This window comes from Rhinolophus sinicus, chromosome 1 (assembly GCF_057876585.1).
Source record: "Rhinolophus sinicus isolate RSI-liver-muscle chromosome 1, RSI-T2T, whole genome shotgun sequence".
Lineage (NCBI taxonomy): Eukaryota > Metazoa > Chordata > Mammalia > Chiroptera > Rhinolophidae > Rhinolophus > Rhinolophus sinicus.
The window spans coordinates 114,687,787-114,709,465 of NC_142501.1; the positions used below are offsets into that span (position 1 = coordinate 114,687,787).

The window sequence follows — 21,679 nt, forward strand, 5'->3', positions numbered from 1 at the left end:
TACTGTCATCGACTTTGCCACACGACATCTGCACTTGATTTTCTACTATTTCTTGAATGCTTGTTTCATGTCTTTCTTCTATAAAATGACTATAAGTCACCTCCCAGTTGATAGTCTCTCACCTGTTCCCCATTTTAACTCTCCATAATTTCTTAAGAAGTTGTAGGGAGTTACAAGTAACTCATCCGAGTTACTTCGGCCTCTGTCAGCTACAAATGTTTCATGGCAATTTGAATTGCTTTCCAAGAAGAAATGATTCCCAAGGTTAAGGAGAAATCACATCTCACACTGTGAATGTTTAGTGAGATGAGCGCTACATTTTTTTCACCAACAACAAAAGTCTTAATTCAATAACGCTGTCTCGTAATCCTCTCTTACTTTCCAAGATATACGAGAACATCCTAAACAGCAATAGTAACAACAACAAATCTCCTGGAATTTCAGTGGAACTGAGCAGGGTAGAACTACTTTCCTGTAAATACAATGCTTATTTGGTAAGACGAGGTGAGTGGATATAGTGTTTTTAAAACATGCCTACAAATTCTTGACATTTCTCCATGAAATTCCCTCTCTTTTAATATGTGCTGGCCTTAGTGAGTCACTGGATTCTAGTGCATGGAATAGGGCAGAACTGCTGTGAGAATGCTATGTCTGAGGCAGGAAATGTGATACAGCTTCCATGTGACTTTGTCTCTCGAGAAGCTCGGCCTGAGAACCCAGCCACCAGCTGTGCAGAATGAAGAAGCCCAGGCCACACAGTCAGGCCTCCTATAGATGTTTGCGCTGCGACGGGCCCAGCGGATGTCCCGGGCAAAAGGCCGCTTCAACTGCTACATGTGTGTGTTACAGCCTTTAGATGATTCTCATTCGCAGCTTCATGGCCACCCAGCTGATGCCAAGTGGAAAAGAAATGAGCTGGTCTCACAGACCTTCATCCAACTGCATTCCTTTGGAACAAAACAGATGCTGTTTTGAGCCACTAGCTTTTGAGTTGGTTTCTTGAGCAGCAATAAATAACTGGCATTGTTACTGATATTCAAAATGGTGTGAGGCCACAAGGAATGCCATCTAAAGCCTGTAGGAGTGCCTTTGCACCAGGAGGGACGTGGAACCCGAAAGGATGTGGAGAAGAGTGAGAATGACAACCACAGGGCCTCCAAGAGACGCTTCTTGGGGGCTTGCTGGCCCCTGAAGAGGCTGACAGCAAGAGCTTCTCAGCCAGTGAAGAAAATGAGTCTGAAATCTGGATGAAAGGGGACTCTTGCTATGAAGTAACAAAGTAAAATCCATGAGATACATGAGCTAACGAAAGACTATGAACTGTAAAGGAACCAGGACATATTGTGTTCAAATATCTGTTTCCCATTTACAGCCTCTCCCACAGGTCCCGTTTCTGTTTCCCATTTACAGCCTCTCCTAAGGTCCCCACAGGGCAAATCATGCTAAAAGAAAGAAATGGCTTCTGGGTGAAGATCAAATTCCCTGTGCTCCCAGGAGGACATGATATAAGGATGAAGAGAAGAGTGTAAAACTCTTCCTCGAGACCTCAAAAGGGTTAAGGTGGGGCCTTAAATTCCTGGAAGGATCTACAGAGTATAAGAATTTTAAAGGCATGGTCCTGCAACAGCTACAGGAAGCCCAAGAGCTTCTCTCAAAACGATTTATGACGGTGGCTTTTCTAGTGGCACGAACCCCAATAACTCACACGCAACGCCAAGCTTTTAGGATGATCAAGTAGCAAACAACCAGCTTGTTACCTTGGACTAATAAAAACCAAGAGAGTGAAAACTAAGAGGAGGCCTGTGGGTCTTAGGCATTCGCGTGGAGGAATGATGCTGAGGAAAGGGCTGCAAGCACAGGTCATTTCTTATGAAAAGCACAGAACAAAGAGCTCACAGGCCACAGCAAAGGGCCATGGAGAAGCACTGGCAAGGTTACCACTGAGTCCTAATCCAAGAACGGACAGCACACATCAGGCTGTATTTCAGAATTGCTATGGACTAAGGTGCCTTCCACTTTCCATTTCTGCAGGGGAAACTTCAGCAGTCGAGCAGAATGTTGGGTGTGTGGGTGGTAGATAACTTGTCCCTTCCATTCTCATGTTTTCATATTGAAAGGAATTGTCCTCAAGGGGCTTTATCCTAGAAACCAAAAACCAGGCCCTTCATCCCCATTTGCACCAGACTCACATGGTAAAATCTTAGACTCGAACCTGAGCCTGATGCCATAAACTTGAGACTTGTGGGGAGTATTGTGTAGGGATGAGTGTATTTTCCATGTGGGAGGAATATAAAGAATTGTGGACAGTGGATAGATCAAGCTGGTTTTTAAATGTGTCCGTAAATTTTGAAATATTCATTGCATAAAAACAGTCTAATATGGGTCAACATTAGTGCCTTGCTCCTAATGAACAGAATATGTTGAAAGAGATTCCGTGTGAATTCCAAGACTCCTTCACAAAGGGCAACACTGCTCCTGTTGGTTATGTCTCTGAGGATCTGAACCTTGGAACCCAGCCCCGTGTTGTGGGGGGCTCGGGCCACAATGCGAGCCGGCTGTTCAGGTGTGGGTGTCCCTGCTGTCTGCCCCAGCTAGAGTGCCGACCAACAGTAGGCACCAACAACCGGACACATTGCTGAACAGACTTTCAAATGATTCCAGCCACCAGCCATGGAGCTGCCCCAGTTGAAGCTGAGGGGAACAGAGACAGACGGCCCTGGCCACACTCTTCTTAAGTATGGATTTGTGAACCAAATAACTGTGGTTTATTTCAGCCACTCCATTGGGGAGTTAAGGAAAAAATAGACACAACTTCTGGATTATAAAAAGATATAATAAGCAACATAACTTATGCAGTATAAATTACAGACATATCTTCTTTTATTGCACTTTGCTGTAATGCGTTTTGCAACTATTATTATTATTATTATTATTATGTTTTACAAATTGAAAGCTTGTAATAATCATGCATAAAAAAATGCTATGCTTTAAAGGACACATTGAAAAACTAAAAAGCAAGCTAATGAAAGGGAGAAATATTTGAAAATCCTGTATGTGATAACTAATTTGTATCTAGGTTATACAAAGATTCTTACAATTCAGCAAGAAAAAGACTATCCAATTTTAATGGGCAATGGAATTGAATAATCAATTCTTCAAGGAAGATATATGAATGGATAATACGCCTGTGAGAAGATTGCTCAGGATCGTTAGTCATCAGAAAAAAATAAATCAAAACCACAATATGGAGCAGAGAGTACACTAGTGGTTCCCTAGGGCTAGGAAGAGTGGGAAGGGCAGACTGGCACACAGTGAAAGCTAACAGGTACAAGGATACTTTCCAGGGTCATGAAAATGTTCTAAAACTGCTTGTGATGACCACTGCATAAAGCTTTGAACACACTAAAAGCACTGCACTGGACAGTTTAAATGAGTGAACTGCATGCTATGTTCAGTATATCTCAATCAAGCTGTTACGAATGAACGGAAGGAAGGAAGGAAGGAAGGAAGGAAGGAAGGAAGGAAGGAAGGAAGGAAGGAAGGAGGGAAGGAAGGAAAAAAGAAACAAAGAAAGAAAGAAAGAAAGAAGAAAGAAGCTGATTTGGAGCCAGTGCTTTGGGGGTCATGCAACAGAGTCCTTCTTGGCTTTAGATAACTAGCCAGGGTTGAGACATAGGAGAGGTAACAGAATGCCCTTTTAAAGAAAAATTATATAGAAAAATAGCGGTCTTTTTCACTGCTTCTGTCTATGAAATTAAGGAAAAATCTATATCATACTGCTAAAAGCATTGAGTGGTTTATATTTCCCCAAATTAAGTGATTTTTGGGTTCCAAACGGATTATAAATTACCTTCTGTTTTAACCTATTTTTCTGAATATCCATTTCAGATTGATTGGGTTCTAAATCTCCAAGGACACTAACCTCTCCATTTTGATTGTCATGTAGCATCCTTGTATTCTGAAAGAGTGTCTTCAGTCTGCAGAATTGTAGAAAATGAGTAAGTCAAATTCTTTAAGACAAATATTTAATAATTATTTAAAGAGAGATTATGTCTATCATACAAAATAAACAAACCTATAAATTATGAACCTCTCCTATTTATTCCAGTATAATAGTTTGAGAGCATACTTATTAAATTATAATCTTAAATGAATAACATAAAACAATTGTGATACATATGATACAGACATCATATTGTAACGATGAAAGGTTCTTATAATTAAAGTATTATTAACATCCGCTTAAGATTGTTAGTATCAAACGTTACCCTATTATTAAATATCAGCTATAAAGCAGAGATCAGTATCAAAGGTGAAGAAGGAAAGTATAATATATGTGGGTGTTTCGAAAAGACAGAAAAATACCATTCGGAGCCTACTGACCACAGTCTACAGGAAGAAAAGAAATCATTCAAAATAGAAAGAGAAACCGGAAGGAAAAATCTGGTCAGAGTGGAAAGGAAAGGGGCAGGGCTTTAGAAGAAAGGACACTGGAGAGATAAGGTGTAACAGTCTCTTCAAGTCTGTTTTAAGAAGAGATCTTTGCCAGCACAATTTAATAAAATGAGAAGAATCCAAAACAATGCAGAGAAAGACAGTCACAGGAGGGAAAAAAAACACTGAGGAGAATCAGAGAAAAACTTCATTCAGTTTGCAGCAAGGGCACGCCACGTGCGGGCTTCCCAGATGTTGGGAAACTTCCATTATTATCTGAGTGAGACGATTATTCATCTCATTCTTCTTTAGGTTATACATCTGGTTTGGTATGTATGACATGTTTTATAACTGAAAAAAGTAGAAAGAACACAGAAGCCAAATCAATAACACTTCTGATGATGTTAAACAAAACCACAGATAGGTTTTTAGACATTAAACTGTTAGAATGCCGAAGAGAAGAACACTACTAAAGGAAGGAAAGATTACCAAAGAGAGCAAAGACATCTTGCAGAAATAAAGATTCAAGGGAGACCAGGAAGAGCGCAGTTGACAGTATATGCAAAAGACACTGTCATTACAGTTATAGGAATCATTAAAGAGTAGGTATAACATTTTGGCATTCACACAAGTTTGATTGTGCTGTGAGTTTCTGAAGTAAATTTTTAAGTAGGATAATGTGTTTAACTATGAAAATTACAGATATGAAATACATTTGTACTTAGGTTTTCATCAAGGAAGAGTTACAGTTAAATAGTAATTAATGGTTGACATGATCTGAAATATCAAAACCTTACCTGGTAACCTCTTTCTCTAATCCATCATTTGTCTTCTTTTGTTGATTCAAATCATATTGCAGAGATTCTGTTAACTTCTTATAGTACTCTAATTGTTTCGTTCCATCCTGAGACTTTGAAAAACATTTTTAAAGAAAGTTAGTTTTGAAAATCTAGAGACTCACTTCTTTCTTTAAAATATTATTCCTCATGAGTTCATTAGTAATATGTGTAGACAGGTGTATAAAATGTAGTTTATAAACCTGATGCCAGTAAGGACAGATTTCAAAAACAATGACTTTTCTTAAAACAGCTCAAATTGATTTTACAGTGTCATCATTGGTTTCCTGGAATTTAAATTGCCAAACTTTCTTAAAAACAGAGGTTTTCACATGTAAAAATACTAAGTGTTAAACCTGATTTAAATAGTGGCTTATTTACATTTCGGTTTGTAGAAATGCCTCCAGAGACATTTTCATCTACAGCTCAAGATTTTCCAGGGTTTATGGAATCACATTTTTCTACGATAATCACTGAAACTTCCCTGCAGTCCACCTTACATTATTGTGATCATCTGACGTGAGCATCAGATGAAGACTCTCATTCTCTGTAAGCGTTCTTCCATAGGTTTCAATTTCTCCGTTTCTAGTAAATATTTTTCTCTTTAACTCAAGTTCATCTCCTCTATGTTATATGAAAACAAAACTGTTTCTTGATTCCTGTGACTTTTTCTGTCATCCTGTTTTTCTCCTTGGACTCTAACCCTCTTTAATGTGTGGCCTCATCCCCAGGTCCATATTTTCGCCACTTATTCTCTTCTTTTACAGAAGAATCTGACTTTCTGCCCTTATAACTGCGCTAAAACAGTTTTCAGGGTCATCTCTTTCTTTAGTCCTTATCCTGCTTTACTTCTTCGCAGCAACTGATGAGGATGCCCACACCCTTTCTGTGGTCTTCTCAGCCCAACTCTTTTCTAAACAGCAGCCCTGATAGTCAGTCCTTGACCCTTTTCTATTCCTCTTTTTAAATGCTCTCAGCTTCCTACATCCCAGTGCTTCAAACCACATTCCCTCATCTACAGTGGCAGCCCTCACCCCCTTACTGAGGTCTTCTGTACGTTCCTTTTTCCCCTCGAGTCCCTCATAGACAGCGCCCTCAACCACACACTCATAAACCATGACTTGCTATGGATCGGCTCATCTTGTACATTTTACGGGGATTCTTACCACTGTTACTGTGAGCGTAGCGTTATTTTCAGATCTTGGCAGCTCCTCACCCTTAGGATGCTGACCAGCATACTTTGTCCTGCTTTTCTCTCAGAATGCATAAGTTTTTCATAAGCTTCACATTGTCCGCTATTCGCCTTTCCATGTTTGTTTGCTCTTTTGAATAACTTCCTATTCCTTGGGACCTGACCTGACCTGACCTGACCTATGGAAGTGTTCTGAAATTCCTTTCACAAGTACACCCCTTATCTTGTTGGAAGGCTTGTCAGCTGGAACTACCCTTTCTTCCCAGTCCAGATGCTTCCTCTCAACATTGTGTGAATCAAATATCTTAACCCCGGTAATATCTCACCTGGGGGGAATCCTGAGATGAGAGTCTTCTAGAGAAAGAGGGCTATTGATTGAATTCGTTGAAACCTGTCGTAATTAAACTTTTGATTTACACGGTAGAGCTTATGGTGGCTGATAATTCTGTGGCGATGCTAATTACTTCCCCTAGGAATCTATAGTCGCTCATTATTTTGGTATTGTAAGGGACTGTTAGCATGAGAACTGCTACTTTAGCATAAGAACTGCTACCTTAAAGTTAAGATAGGGTTAACAGCCCTGAGCTTAAAATAACCTAATGGCCTAATTGTTATGTGAGACCAGATGCCTAACAGCTTATCTCCTGTTCTCTGAAGAAGCAATGGAGGCTTTTGTAGTTTATCTATAAACTAACTCTTTGAAGCACAGCTCAACGTGCACTCTCTAAGCATAGCTCAACCTGCACTCCCTAAGACTGAAAAAAATTACTTAATGCCTTAGCTATGTGAGAATTGTAGGTTAACCTGTACTCCCTAAAACTACGGAAAATTACTGAGTGCCTTAGAAACGATATAAAAACCCTTAGCTTTAAGGGCTGGGGGTCCTTGTTAAAACCCGCTGCGTCGGGCAGAGACGGGGACCCCAGCTAGCTGGAAATAAACCTCGCTGTGTAACTTGCATTATCGTGTCCTCTGTCTGTCTGAGGGGGGGCGATTCCAGGACTTAACAGTATAAGCTTAATCAGTTTTAGGTATGCTTACAATAAATTTTTCGATTTTTTGACATTCAGTATTATTTTACATTAATTTCATGTGTACTGCACAGTGGTTAGAATTTATATAATTTAAGAAAGTGATCCCCCTGACTCGTGCAGCACCCACCTGGCACTGTACGGAGTTATTGTGACAGTATTAACTATATTCCCTATGCTTTACATTACATCCCCATGACTATTTAGGAACTACCAATTTGTACTTCTTACTGCCTTCACCTTTAGCACCCTGCTCCTAACTCCTCTCCCATCTATCACCCTAAATTATCGCGTACTCATCTGATGCCATGCGTTGCTATTACAATATTATTAATATATTCCTTATACTATACCCTGGATCTCCATGACTAGTTTGTAACAACCAATTTGTACTTTTTAATCTCTCCCCTTTTAACCCACTTCACGAACCCCCTTCCAGCTGGCAACCAACAAACTATTCTTTGTATGTATGAGTTTTTTTTCTGTTTGTTCTGTTCTTAAATTCCACTGATAAGCAAAATCACATTGCATCTGTATTTCTCAATTTGACACACTCCACTCAGCACAACACCCTCCAGGTCCATCCATACCGCCACAGATGACCAGAACCCATTTCCTTCCATGGCCAAGCAATATTCCATTGCATGTATGTATCATCTCTTCTTCATCCATTCATCCATTGATAGGCCGCATGCACATCTTGGCCATTGTAAGGAATCCTGCAGTGAACATACTGATGTACACATCGCCTCGAATTAGCATTTTTCGGTTTCTTTGGATAAATACTCTGAAGTGGGATATCTGGGTCATTCTTTGACTCTTGTGATAGCCTTTGTTTAAAAGTCTATATTGTGTGATATAAGCATTAGTCCCACAGCTTTTTAAATTTCATGTTGTTTTCGTGAAATATCTTTTTCCATCCCTTTATTTTCAGTCTCTGTGTCTTTTGATCTGAAGCCAGTCTATTGTAGGGAACATATGTAAGGATCTTATTTTCTTATCTTTCAGCCACCTTGCGTTTTGACTGGAGCATTTAATCCATTTACACGTAAAATAATTGTGCGTAGATACATAGTTACTGCTATTTTATGATTGATATTTTTGTTTTTCCTTTTTTGTTCCTTTTAAAGAAGTCCCTCTAATGTTCCTTATAATACTGGTTTGGTACTGATGAACTCCTTTAGTTTTTGTTTTGTTTTGTTTTTTTCTCCAGAAAGCTCTTTATCTGTCCTATGACACTTAATTATAGCTTTGCTGGGTAGACAAATCTTAGCTGTAGGCATGTCTTCATCACTTTGAATATTTCTGCCAATCCCTTCAGGCCCACGAAGTTGCTCTTGAGAAATCAGCTGCTACTCTCATGGGTGCTCCTTTACAGATTACTAAGAGCCTTTTTCTTGCTGTTTTCAAAAGTCTTTATTTGCATCTAAACTTTGGCATTTTAATTTTGACGTATCTTGGTATGGGCCTGTTGGGGCTCATCTTCTTTGAAACTCTGTGATTTCTGGGCTTATATGTCCATTTCCTTCACCAAGTTAGGGAAGTTTTCAGACATTATTTCTTCAAGTACATTTTGAACCCCTTCATTTCTTTCTTCTTCTCGTACTACCCGTATGATGAGACTGTTGTTATGCTTGACATTCTCAGAGTTCCCTTAAGCTATCCTCATAGTTTGGATTCTTTTTGCTGGTCTCATTGGGTAGTCTCTGCTACCATAGCTTCTAAATCGCTCATGCGATTCTCTGCTTCATCTAATCAGTTTTCATTCCCTTGAAGACATTCGCTTTTTCAGTTATTTTATTCTTCACTTATGACTGGTTCAATTTTTTTGTTTTCTATCTTCATTTTTGTGTTTCCTATCTGTTAGTTGAAGTTCTCCTTGAGGTCACTGAGCATCCTAACAACCAGTGTTTGGAACTCTGCATCTGCTAGATTGCTCTTCTCTATCTTGCTCAGTATTTTTCTGGAGGTTTGCTCTGTTCTTTTATTTGGCATACGTTTCTTTGACTCCCCATTTTGGCTTCCTCCCAGTGTTTGTTTCTATGTATTTGGTAGGGCTGCTGTGTCTCCCAGACCTATTGGAGTGTCCTCATGTAGTAGGTGTCCTGTGGGGCCCAGTGGCACGTACTAGCTGTTAACTAGAGCCGGGTGCTATAGGAGTGTCCTTTGTGTGGGTTGTCTGTACTCTCACGTTGTAGTGCAGCCTTGGTTGCTGTTGGCATGTCAATGGGAGGTATTGATTGTCAGACTGTTTGGTTGAGGACTGACCATGACTACAGTGGAGGAGCTGTTTTTGCAGGGGCTGCCCCTATAGAGCAGGATTCGCTGTAGCATGGCACTGGTGTCTACCCTGTATACACTTTGGTTGTATCTTCCTGGCAGGCACCCCGGTGATGCTCCCGCTCTGTCCAAAGATGGCCTCCAAGTATGTCAGCCCTAGGGACTCCTGGAAGCGGCCCGGCCACAGGCCTAGTTCAGCTGCAGCCTGTGTCCTGCCCAGGGCTACCTAGCTTGACCACAAAGCAGGATGCAGATGGCTGCCACCCGCACCGGCTTTGGAGGTGCCTGAAGAGTTCCAGTTGTGAACCACAGCCAGCTTCCACTAGTGCCATCTTGGGTCTGCACAGCAAGAGGTAAAGGTCAGCTGAAGCCACACACTGCTTGTTTGGGTTTTGTGAAAATTTGAGAGGTTTTAGGAAAGTCTGCAGCACGAGCCAAGACAGGATGTTTTTTTTTTTTTTTTGGAAACACCACTGGAAGCAGCTTGGATTTGCTCCCTAGTTAGGTGGGGCAGGTTCTCAGGGATTCACCAGGGTGGGATGGACATTGTTAGCCACGTTGATGTAGACTCAAGAGATGGCGGCTCCCATGTCTCACACCGCAACGGGTGATGGATCAGTTCAGAAAGAATGGATTCTACAAGCACCTCTGTGTGGGAGAAAGCTCCCTTCCAGCCGTCAACCTAAAGCCAGAAAACGTATTTCCTTTCCTTATGTCCCTGACATCTTTTGAACTACTGCCCAGAGTTGGAGCTCAGAGCAAGTGAGTCCCTCAGTTAGTAATCCCATTCCCAAGTCCTTTAAGAGAATTGACTGGGACTCTAGCCATCCTTCATCTCACCCAGCCACTGGTTTCCACACCCAGAAGTTATGGGGACATCTCTCTCCAGCACTGGAATCCTGGGCTAGGATGCCTGGTGTGGAGCTGGGACCACTTGCACCTCCGGGTGGACCACCGCATGCACGATATCCCTCCCGATTTTTAACAGTCAAACAGGGGTCTGGCATCAGCTTGTTCTGTTTTTCTGCCCCTCCTACCAGTTTCGAGGTGACTTCTTCTGTATGTCCTTAGTGGTAGGACGACTTTGGTTGAACTAGACTTCAGGTGATGCTCAGTGATGATTGTTCTGTAGTTTAGTTGTAATTTTGATGTGGTCATGAGAGGAGGCAAGCATGGCATTTACCTACTCTGCTATCTAGACCACAAATCCCCAATTTTTCAATTTTTGATACTTCAATAGATTTCTTTATAAAACTGCCATGTGACAACTCCTGGAACTACCATTCACGTAAGACTCCTTTTCAACACATTATCATGTCACTCATATGAAAAGTATGCTAACGTAATGTGACTTAATTGACAAGAAGTCTAGACAAAAATTTTTTTCAAAGTTTCTTTGGCCACAAAAAGGACCATCAGCACAATCTTCTGTTTCCCTTGATGGGCATGTCTGTCTAATGAAATTGCTTAGACCTGGCTACTGTGACTGAAATACACCAGCTGGAAGGTACATCTACGTCATTGGTCCACCACAGGGGTCACAATGCGATCTTAGGATGGGAAATCCTAGGGAGCCTCTCCTCCAGAGGACAGGAGGATGTCAGGGGAATGTTGTTCTGCTTAGGAAACAGTGATACAGTTTTCCCTGTCCATCGGGAAATTGTCATCCTGGATGACACATCAATCTTTTCTGACATCGAACTGTTAAATCTTTAAAAGCGTATGATTAACTCAAGTGAATGGAAAAAGATTAGTTTCTAAACTTGCAAAGCTAGGAGCACTATGTTACTATGTAAGGCCTTGATTGGACATTCATTTCTACTTTTACACTTGCATCTGTTTTCTTTTTCAAAATCCAACAAAGAGAAAAGTATATTCTTTTCAGGAAACATTTGCACAATGACCCAGTATTCTTTAATGATGAAGAAAACAAATTAGAACATTAAAAGTAATTTGTTCTCCAAATCTCACTAAAGGGTTTACATTTCAAGGGAAATTCAGAATTCTGGATCAAATCCTTACTCAAATGCCTGGACTCAAACAGATATTTGTAGTCCGATGTTTGTGACAGCATAATTAGCAACAGCCAAAAGTTGGAAAAACCCAAATGTTGGACAAACGAAACGATAAATGAAACGTGGTATACATCAAATATTGCCTTTAGACTATCGCAATCTTTTTTTATAAAATTCTTACCACAAAAATCATTAATTTTATGAACTGAGATTTCTTTCTCTGTGGAGAGGAATTACATTACTCCCAGCAAGTAGTATCAACATGGATACGGTACTTTTATTAACGAGACTGTTCTTATTGTCTAAAATAGTATTATATGCTACTATGACAGACATAAAAATTCCTTTGCAGTATGACAGAAATGAAGAGACTAACTTACCAAGCTTGTACCTGACAGGTTCCTGTGAAGGTGTTCGATTATGCCCTCTAGCTTTTTATTTATCGTTTTTATGACAGCATTTTGAGTTTCAAGCCTAAAGTGAATATTTTGACATAATTATTCTCACACATTGACTTTAAAGCATACCACATAATCTCTGAACAAATATCTGAAGGTGCAACTACATAAAATCTTACAAATTCAAAAGCGCATGATTTGGCAATTGTGCCATTTTTCTAGTTGTGAATTGTGGACAATGTGCAAAAGTAGAGATAATGTACACAAATTACTCTTTTCAAAGTAGCTCAAAGCTGACATTTTGACCCAGCTTCACACTCATGTGTTTATTGTTATAACTGATCTAATTGTCATAATACACTACACGTCTGCTTTATAAATACTCAAGGTACTTTCTGTGCTGCTTTAAATTATACCTTTGCACATGATCTTGGATCTTCTCGGTACATTGCGCATCCTCTGCATGTCGGGCACTTGCTTCTTGCTGCTAAAATAAAGAAAAAGTGATGTTGAAGTACTGATGATCTATGACATCTGACAATTAAGTTCGCAAACTTGTTGCATGATGTTGCTCCCCTTTTTTTTTTATATGTGTGAGGGATTGTTCATTATGAATTTCTACCAACTGGACAAACAGTTAACCAAGTTTACTCTTTGGAAGTGCTGAAACGGTTGTGTGAAAAAGTTAAGACGGCCTGAACTTTTAGCCAACGACTCATTGCTCTTGTATCACGACAATGCACCAGCTCACATGGCGCTGTCCGTGAGGGAGATTTTAGCCTGTAAACAAATAACTGTATTACAACACCCTCCCTACTCACCTGATCTGGGCCCCAATGACTAAATATGTCATTACCCAAAGATAAAGAAAATATGGAAAGGAAGACTATTTGATGACATTCAGGACATCAAGGGTAATATGATGACAGCAATGATGGCCATTCCAGAAAAAGAGTTCCCAAATTGCTTTGAACTGTGAACTAGGTGGTGGCAGCGGTGCATAGCTTCCCAAAGGGACCTTTGTGACTGTAGTGATAGTCAGCAAGGAGGTATGTAGCACTTTTTCTAGAATGAGTTCTCACACTTAATTATCATACCTTGTAGTACAAATGACCTGAGAAGTCACACATACTGTATTCCAAGCATCCCATCAACTCTAATTTTAAATATTCACGTACGTGAATTACCAGCCTATTCCAGGGAGTTTGAAAGCTAACAGGCTACTCTTGGGGGCAGTCAGACAGTTCATGGAATAGTTTGAGGGGCAGTAATTAAACAAGAGCAAAATGCCTGGGCTTTTATCCCAAGTCCATCAGTTATTAGCTGGGTGACCTTGAGCAAAATACTTAAATTTTTTGGGTCTCAGTTTCTTCATGTATAAAATGAGACAATAGTGGCATCTACCTCACTGGGATATGGGGAAGATTAAATTAGGGAACATATGTAATAGAAAAGGACACGGCACACAGTAAAATCAAAGGGTTTGCAGTTAGCATTATTAGTGTTGCTGTATTTTAAGTTCTAATACAATTTGATATTTACATGGATGGGATGCCAATGGAAGTGGTCTGTTACACCAGTTACAGTGAAATCATTCATCAAACTATTGGCAATGTCAGCAAATGGGGAGCATTAAGCCCGGAATAGAACCCCAGTACTAAAATCCTTTTACCAATTCCACTAGCCAACAGTACATTTTCTCTGCTTGTAATAATTTATACGTTACTATGTCTCTGTACCACTCAGTGGGTAATGAGTAAGGACTGCAATGCAAATACCACCTCCTGGATTGAGCATACAATTTACATGACCATGAGAGGCAGGGTAAAGCCACTGACATGGAAATAACGGACTCTAGTGCCAAACCCAACTTCCCAAATCAATTCATTCCCAGCAACTGATTAGGTTGGGATGTGTTAGCAAGCACTCAGAAGAGTAGATGAAAGCACCATGCTCTGGCAGATCAGAAAAGGCATCCTCAGAACTGTACAGTAAGAACGTGCTATCAATCTGTACACCCTGTCTGGCTGCAGAGAGGAAGGGCTGGTTCCCTGTTATTTTATTTTTTTTTATTTTCATGGAGGGGGGAAAACGACCATTTCATTGAACAATTTTCTATTAGATTCGTGCTTTCAATTTTATACATAATTGTGAGAAATACTTTCAGAATACAAGTTTAATTATATCAATGTCTCCAAGGGGAAGTATTGGTTTGGTATAAAATATTTAATTTTATCCTAACAACTGTTAAAGAAAACATTTTCAATTTATGCAAGGATAGGTGCCATCATATCAAATACTATTTCCCCTTAGACAAACTTATACTTAGAAAGACAGAATTCTCTTTCATGAAAAATTAAAACTATGTCAAATTTTGGGCTTGATTGCTCTGCACAGACTATCTGACAAGTTCTGAGGAACATGAGTTCAATGAGAATTGGAACAGTCAGAGAAAGCTTCACGGAGAGGTGAGACTGGGAGCGAGAAATCCGGGGGCAGGGAAATCAAAACATTGGCTCCCCCATAGCTTGTCAACTCGTGTTCATAGCAGAATTATTAACAGTCAAAAAGTGGAAACAACACAAAGTCCCATCAACTGATGAATGGGTAAGTATTTTGTCCACAAAGTGAAGTAATGTTGGGCAATAGGAAGAAATAGCTAACAATTGATATGTGCCACAACACGGTTGAACCCTGGAAATGAGATGTTACGTGAAAGAAGCCAGTCACAAAGGACCTCGTATCTTGTGATTCCATTTACATGAAACATCCAAAATAGGCAAATCTATAGAGACAGAAAGTAGATTGGTGGTTGCCTGAGGCTGGGAGAGACAGGAAGACGGGTGACAGCTAAGTGATGTGGGGTTTCTTTTGGGGGTCATGGAAATGTTCTATAATTGTGGTGATAGTTCCACAATTCTCTGAATGTAACAAGAGACATTGAATTGTATATTTTAAATGGCTGAAATATGATATGGGAATTGCATCCCAATGAAGATTAAAAAGAAAAAAAACAATAGTAAATCTAGATTATTTTCTTAATTCTCTATTGTGGGTGTGCATAATATAATGATCTACGTATTTCTATACTTTTAAAATATTTCTAAAATGAAAACAAAATGAAGGAAATGCCTACTTCAACTGGTTTGTATAATGAACTTTCTGTACAAGTCAGTCTGAAGTCCATGAAACATATGCCAATGCTGTAACCGTTCACAAAAGCGATGATAAGAAATAAGACAAATGTCTGAATTGTGCTAGTAAACATTATCTTCTGATCTTAAATGGCTGCTCATCGTGGTCATGGACCTATCACTACAAAAGATTGTTTAGTAGGAAAAAAGTCTCTCGATTTCTATGAGGAACTCTGCCTATTTCTCAACGTTACCAAGGGTATAGACTACAAACACATACAATGCAAATAGCAGGATGGAAGCCAGAATTTAAGGAAGAAGTGCATTATAAAGATAATAAAATTATAATAAATTAAGTACAAGGAAAACACAAAAGAGAGCTGCCTTGAAAATCAGCATCCTAAAACACTTTATATTAATCAACTATCGATGAACTGTTGACAGGTTACATTTCACACATACCTGACTTGGGAGTTGCTCTAATGTCTTGAAATCCTGCCTCTCAGCTTCTGAATTCATATGCTGATGTGATCTAACCTGCAGTGAAGCCTCTGACTTAGGCAGTTTTTTTATGGTGTCCGGTAGCTCTCGTTGAAGTTGTCTCCCAACCACCTAGGAAGATGATTCTGTTAGTGATTTTATAATCCCATCTATTAAATTACGTTAAAATTCGCTAACTCTAACATATTAATACAATACATAGCTTGAAAAAGATCACCCCACGCATCAGTTCACCTTCTTTTCTTCTTTTGGACAAATTCTGTTTACTGAATCTGGGTAAGACACAGAAGGTGTGATCCTGCTGCCCACTCACTATTACGTAGGTTACTTGAACAACAGATTCAGCCCCACTCTCCACTTCCCCTGATGAAGCTGCAAAGCTTAACAATCTCCTGACATCTCAAGGGGAGCTAGGTATGTCGGTGGGACTAGTGGTAGTCAATTCTACATTGTGGAATGTTTTCCCCCTTTTTTATCACAGGTTTAAATTGACTTCACAGGTCCTCACGTATGCAGTCCACTGCTCACAACCTTCCAACAGATTCCTGTATCTTAGAAGAAAAGCGACTCATTCCACTGGTCTTCAGGGCCCCAGGTAACACGGCCTGGACCTCCCTTCCTGCTACACATGAATCCTGCCACCCCTCACTCGTCTGAAAATGGAGACCCAATGCCAAATTAATAAATCAGAGACCGCTGCAATTCTCTTTGAAATGGACAAACTTCTGTCCAAATGATAGTAAATGGGCCTTGCGATGAGAAATATGAATTTGTAAAAATATTCAGAGACTATTATTCATAGCAGTGGGAAGATTAAATCAAGTAGAGTTTTGATAGAACTCCTCACATTTGTCCCAAATTATGATTTAATGAAAAATTAGCTGCCTTTAAAGAGGTCACAGTTCATAAGAATACATTATTTGAGACTGAAATAGTTCCAATTTATATCAAATTGACATGAATAAAAACAAAATTATACCAACTGAAATGTGGAAGAAACTACTGAGGGAAAGGGACAGCATCTACACTTCAGTTCATGGGGGAAATCTAGAATTAACTGTCTAGGTAATCCACTTAATTGAACCCTTATCTCTAAAAACTCTGTTTGCATAGGAGCATTTCCATTTATCTGCTTCATAATGGTACTGCAATGTGGTAACACAAAGATGAAAATGATTAGTGAAGCGGTCTAAGACTAAATCATTCATATCAATGTGTATCTATTAATAATTTATACCTTAAAATTTCATAGTCAACACAATGCCTTTACTCACAGGAAAGCACCTCACAGGTCTAAGTTTTATTGGCTGGATACAATGTATGCTTTTAAGCTGTTAGAGCAAATACATTTGTAATCTATGTATGTTTAATATTCAGCTAGTTTGCAACATTTAGCCATCATCAAATATTTGAACACTGAATTTTCTTCCAGGAAATTTGAAAACTATCTTTCTGGATACTTACTTCTTTTTCTGATTTATCCTTTTCATATTGGCACATTCTTCCATTCAAGTGATTCAATTTGTTGACAAAATCCTGATGTTCCTCTTTCAACATACGATCTTGTTTTTCAAATACAGCTTGAAGCGCTTTTTTGAGCTGCTGAAGCTGCTCTTGAATATTCATTCCTGAGTTTTCCTTATTGTCACTTTTGTTGAACGCATCACCCAGTTGCCGTGGAAGAAGCATCTTTCCACTTTGCAGGTCAGAACCTTTCTCCTTTGGGGAGTCCGGCTCTCCAGTATATGTGCTCACTTTTCCTTGTTTCCTTTGATGCACGTGTTCAATTTTTTCCTCTTGACACTGAGTTTGGTTTGGGTCTTTCAGTACAGGTTCAAAAACCAATGTCCTGTCTCTGACAGCATATCTAGTGTGAGGGAGCTCAGTGTCTAAGCTATTGGATTTACTTTGAGCTTTAGAAAGTTGCTGAAAAAGAATCTCAGTGTTTTCTTTTAGGTTACACCTAGCAAACCTGATTTTGTCCATGAAATGCAAGCATTCATCTCTTAATCCCTGGAAAGCATTTCGTAGGTGTCTTATTAATTGCTTACAAAGCTCATAATGATGGAGAGAAGCACTAGCCAGCATATAAAGGTTGGATTCCGCTTCTATTTTCAATCTTTCTTTGCTTCGACTTTCATTCTCCAGTTGAGAGTTCAGCATTGTATTCTCGGCTGTTGGAACATTAAGCTGTCTGTTATATTCAAATATTGTTTTTGTTAGTGTTTTGTCATTCAGTTTTATCGTCTTTTGAAGACGGTCATCCTTTTGTTTTACATTTGCAGTGTCCTCAAAGTATTTTTTTTCCATTTCCTGATTCTGAGGTTTCAGTGTGTCCAGTTGCAGTCTTAGTATGGCGATTTCATCCCGTAACATCTGATTTTCACGCAACAGGTCTTTTTCTTTTTCGCAACTCTCAGAAACCTAAGTAAAACAAAGGAGACTTGTAGCTAGCACTCAATGAAATGGCATATCATGATATCGTTTGAAATTAAAGAAGAACCTAAATGTTTATATAATGAAAAGGTTGTAGTAAGTGGATATCCCATTGGAAAAATACAACATTGAATGCAAACCTCCAACTTTATACAAGCATAAATTCCCCAGAGTTAAAAAAAATTTAATGTAAGATGCTGAATCCATGAAAGTAAAAAAGAGAACTTTAAAATCATAAGAGAATTTTAAGAGTCTCAGAACTGGAAAGGCAGCAAACCCAGAAGGCATGAAATAAAAGAGTAAGAAGTTTGACTACATTTTAAAATAGAGGTTACCGTCTGAATATACACCTATCCCACAGTAAGAGTATTCACTCTGCATATATTTGGACTGATTACATTTCCTAGAATTCTTTTTCCAAGAATACTCAAAATATATTTTACTTTTCTAATATTTTCAGAGTCACCTATGAGATTAAATCTACTAATCACTGATAAATCTAGGCATTGCGCTAAGCACTTCTTTATACATCAATGAACTCATTTCGTTATCACAATCTCGAACAGAATGATTGAAAAGAGGAGCAAGGTCAGGATTTTCCCCAGGACTTTGGACTCTACAATAGTATGCTTGCTGCTCTTCTAGTGTAAACATATAAATTCAAAAGACGCCTTAGATTTCAAAATACTCAGGGAAAATAAGCTAAAAATTATAGAGCTCTTCTTAGAAAATAGTGAGATTATTTGCTGCTGCAATAAGTGTTATTTCCCTTTCATGATGTTGAAAGGAGAAATAAATGTGAAATAGGGGAAAATACACTGACTTCTTTGAATAAAATACTCACCACTAAATTATCACTAAGTATGTATCGTGGCATCCAATATCTTCAAAAGTTCCTAGTACTGAAGTAGGACTCTACTGGGAGCAAATTGTTACTTTTCTCAAAAGCAGGACAAGGAGATCTAAAAGACGGTCTCTGACCTGGCTATGCTTCTACTCCTTACAATCAGTGGAAGTGAAAACTAACCTCTCTGCTAACACAGCAAGGGGATGAAATCCCTGCCTCAAACTGAAACTTCTGTTCTCAGTAGCAATAGAGTTGAGATTGTAAAAAGCTCATTGATCCATGTAAAAAGTATTGAAAGCCTCCCCTATAGATGAGACATTGGGAACGTCACTACTTGATTGTTGGACATAAATGGATTTCAGTCAAGAATATCATTTATTGCAATGGACGGAAAATCTCACTTCCCCTAAAATACACACACACACACACACACACACCTTTAACATCCTCTAGAATTCCCATAGGTACAACATTGGTTTTCAAAATATGTCCATACACAAATACGCACACACATATTTGAAAATAACTAAACAAAATACCTCAGAATTCATTTTCTTAAGATTTATTTTTGTCTCCTTTTGTTGTTGAAGGCAATTGGTCAGAATTGCATCTTCTAATATTCTGTTGTCCTGTTCTTGAGAAAGTGGCCTCTGCGTGTCGTTTTCCTTTTGTACAACCTAGAGAATCGAATAGGAACAAAGAAAAATTAGAATGTAACTAAAATTTAACTGTTAAAAATCTTAATCTACGTTTACTTATTCCTAAATTATTGGATTGTAACTAGAGAGTGAAAAATAAGTTGCCTTAGTCTAAATTAGAAGAAAAACATGAACCCGCAAAACTAATTTTGTCACCGTTTGCACTAAACAATCGCTTATATGTTAAACCCACCCCAAAAATGAAACAGTAAATGATTTTTAATGTCACAGAGGCTTCCTCACTTAAAATAGTTCACCACACCACATCTTAAATAGTGAGCCCCTATAGTGAATTTAAGAATATCTTTTAAAGATTAATAACTGGAGAATAGGCAAACTTTAATTAGGAGCCCACATCATTAACATCAATCAGTAAGAGAAGTAAATTCCTACATATTAATACAAATTATACACTATGATAGTGTTATACATTGACATAGTTATCTGTTGCATCCAATTCTAACTTATTCAACACCCACTCATAAGAGCAGATCAAAAATTAAGTCACATTTACTGATTTCCTACACTGAAATGAAAGGAATTAGAAAGTTATTGTTTGTGCCCTAATAACCAAAGGTCCCATCCTGGAAAGCGTGATTCTCTTAAAAGTCAGTTGAGTTGATTGCATGACCCCATTCTCTCTCTGAATGTAGACTCAGACGTCCATTACACAGAGGTCACAAGGAAGAATCCATCTCTAACCTTGGCCTTAGTGACAAGCCATAGGGAACTGCACATTTTGAACCACTGACTCCTTTCACGTGAGCCCGAATCAGTGGCCATCATTTTCACATGGTTCATAATTTCAACTGTCTCATCACGTGATTCAATATTTGATGTTACTTTCTTTGTTATGTAAGGAAGTTATAAAAATTAAAGGAGCAAACAATATTCAGGACTTTATTATTACTATTTTTTGCCTCAATTCAAGGATAAAGTTGAGCTGTGAATATGTATAGATGCTAACAATATTTTAAGTTTTCTAACTAGTTCAAATGTTATACATATCATTCAATTATGACCGTGTGACTCTAAAAGGCTAGCTTGAAAGGTAATTTCAATTGGACTCTATTATATTATTAAAGCACAGAAAACCATATTATACTAGAAATTTAAGCTTAAATTTTACATACACGTGTGTAGTTCTTTTCATTTCCATCAAGCCTCGCTTGCCCTTCCTCCGATGTCATTCCTAGGTGTTGTCCTGCTGACAAGTCTACATATTAGTTAAAACGAACTACTTAGAACAGTCAGATAAAAGCTATCATCTTTATAGATACAGAAAATAACATCTTATCAATTGAGAGTTCAAATTAAGCGTAATCTTTTCCTGAATACTTTACTTTACTTAAGAAATACTTCTAATTAGCTCACACTTCAACAAACCATTTGGGTAATATGGCACAAAGTAAAAGGCATACAAACGTGTCAAAAATGAATCCACCAATTCATTCATTGAACATCGATGGAAAAACAATCAGAAACAAAACGCAATTTAGAAATACAGGACAAACATATCGAATCGCACTATATACTCTGTTCTCTACCTCGTAATTGTACCTTTTGAACAACACCCTAAGATTCAACTGCAACGTCATTCATTGTTTCCACAATGACTGTTACTTCTGATGCATGTATCTGTGTACACCCTTCCTTATATCTGAAATGTTTTCCTCTACTATTCTGAAAATTTCTTTTCACCATTGAGGATTCAGCACTGGGGTTTAAGGAAGAAGGGAGAGAAGAGGAGACAGACTGCGGACACAGCTGAGAAGGAAGTGCTATGCACTAAATTCTCAATGAATCCCAATACTGCTGCAAAAGTCAATTCTAAACTATATAATGCCATAGAAAATCCAAGAAATATTTGGTTGTTG

At 38.7% G+C, this 21,679-nt stretch overlaps 1 protein-coding gene across 1 annotated transcript; it reads right to left on the bottom strand.

Annotated features, from left to right (window-relative positions):
• Positions 1-1,555: 1,555 nt before the first annotated feature.
• On the bottom strand, positions 1,556-18,278 carry LOC148759229 (ankyrin repeat domain-containing protein 26-like). The gene is made up of 6 exons (XM_088793604.1): positions 17,286-18,278; positions 15,783-15,932; positions 12,603-12,673; positions 12,169-12,262; positions 5,232-5,344; positions 1,556-1,586 (listed from the first exon to the last, which is right to left on the bottom strand). Exons 1-6 carry the CDS (start codon positions 18,195-18,197, stop codon positions 1,556-1,558), a joined length of 1,371 nt encoding a protein of 456 aa, XP_088649730.1. The 5' UTR covers positions 18,198-18,278.
• Between the last annotated feature and the right edge of the window lie 3,401 nt (positions 18,279-21,679).

What these genes read in the sequence shown, in the direction of transcription:
- LOC148759229 (XM_088793604.1), bottom strand. Translation starts at nt 18,197, where the DNA reads ATGTTACGGGATGAAATCGCCATACTAAGACTGCAACTGGACACACTG. An exon ending in TAGAGCAACTCCCAAGTCAG is followed by an intron (nt 12,674 to 15,782) that starts GTATGTGTGAAA and finishes TCTTTATTTTAG; the next exon opens with CAGCAAGAAGCAAGTGCCCG. An exon ending in ATCCAAGATCATGTGCAAAG is followed by an intron (nt 12,263 to 12,602) that starts GTATAATTTAAA and finishes TATTCACTTTAG; the next exon opens with GCTTGAAACTCAAAATGCTG.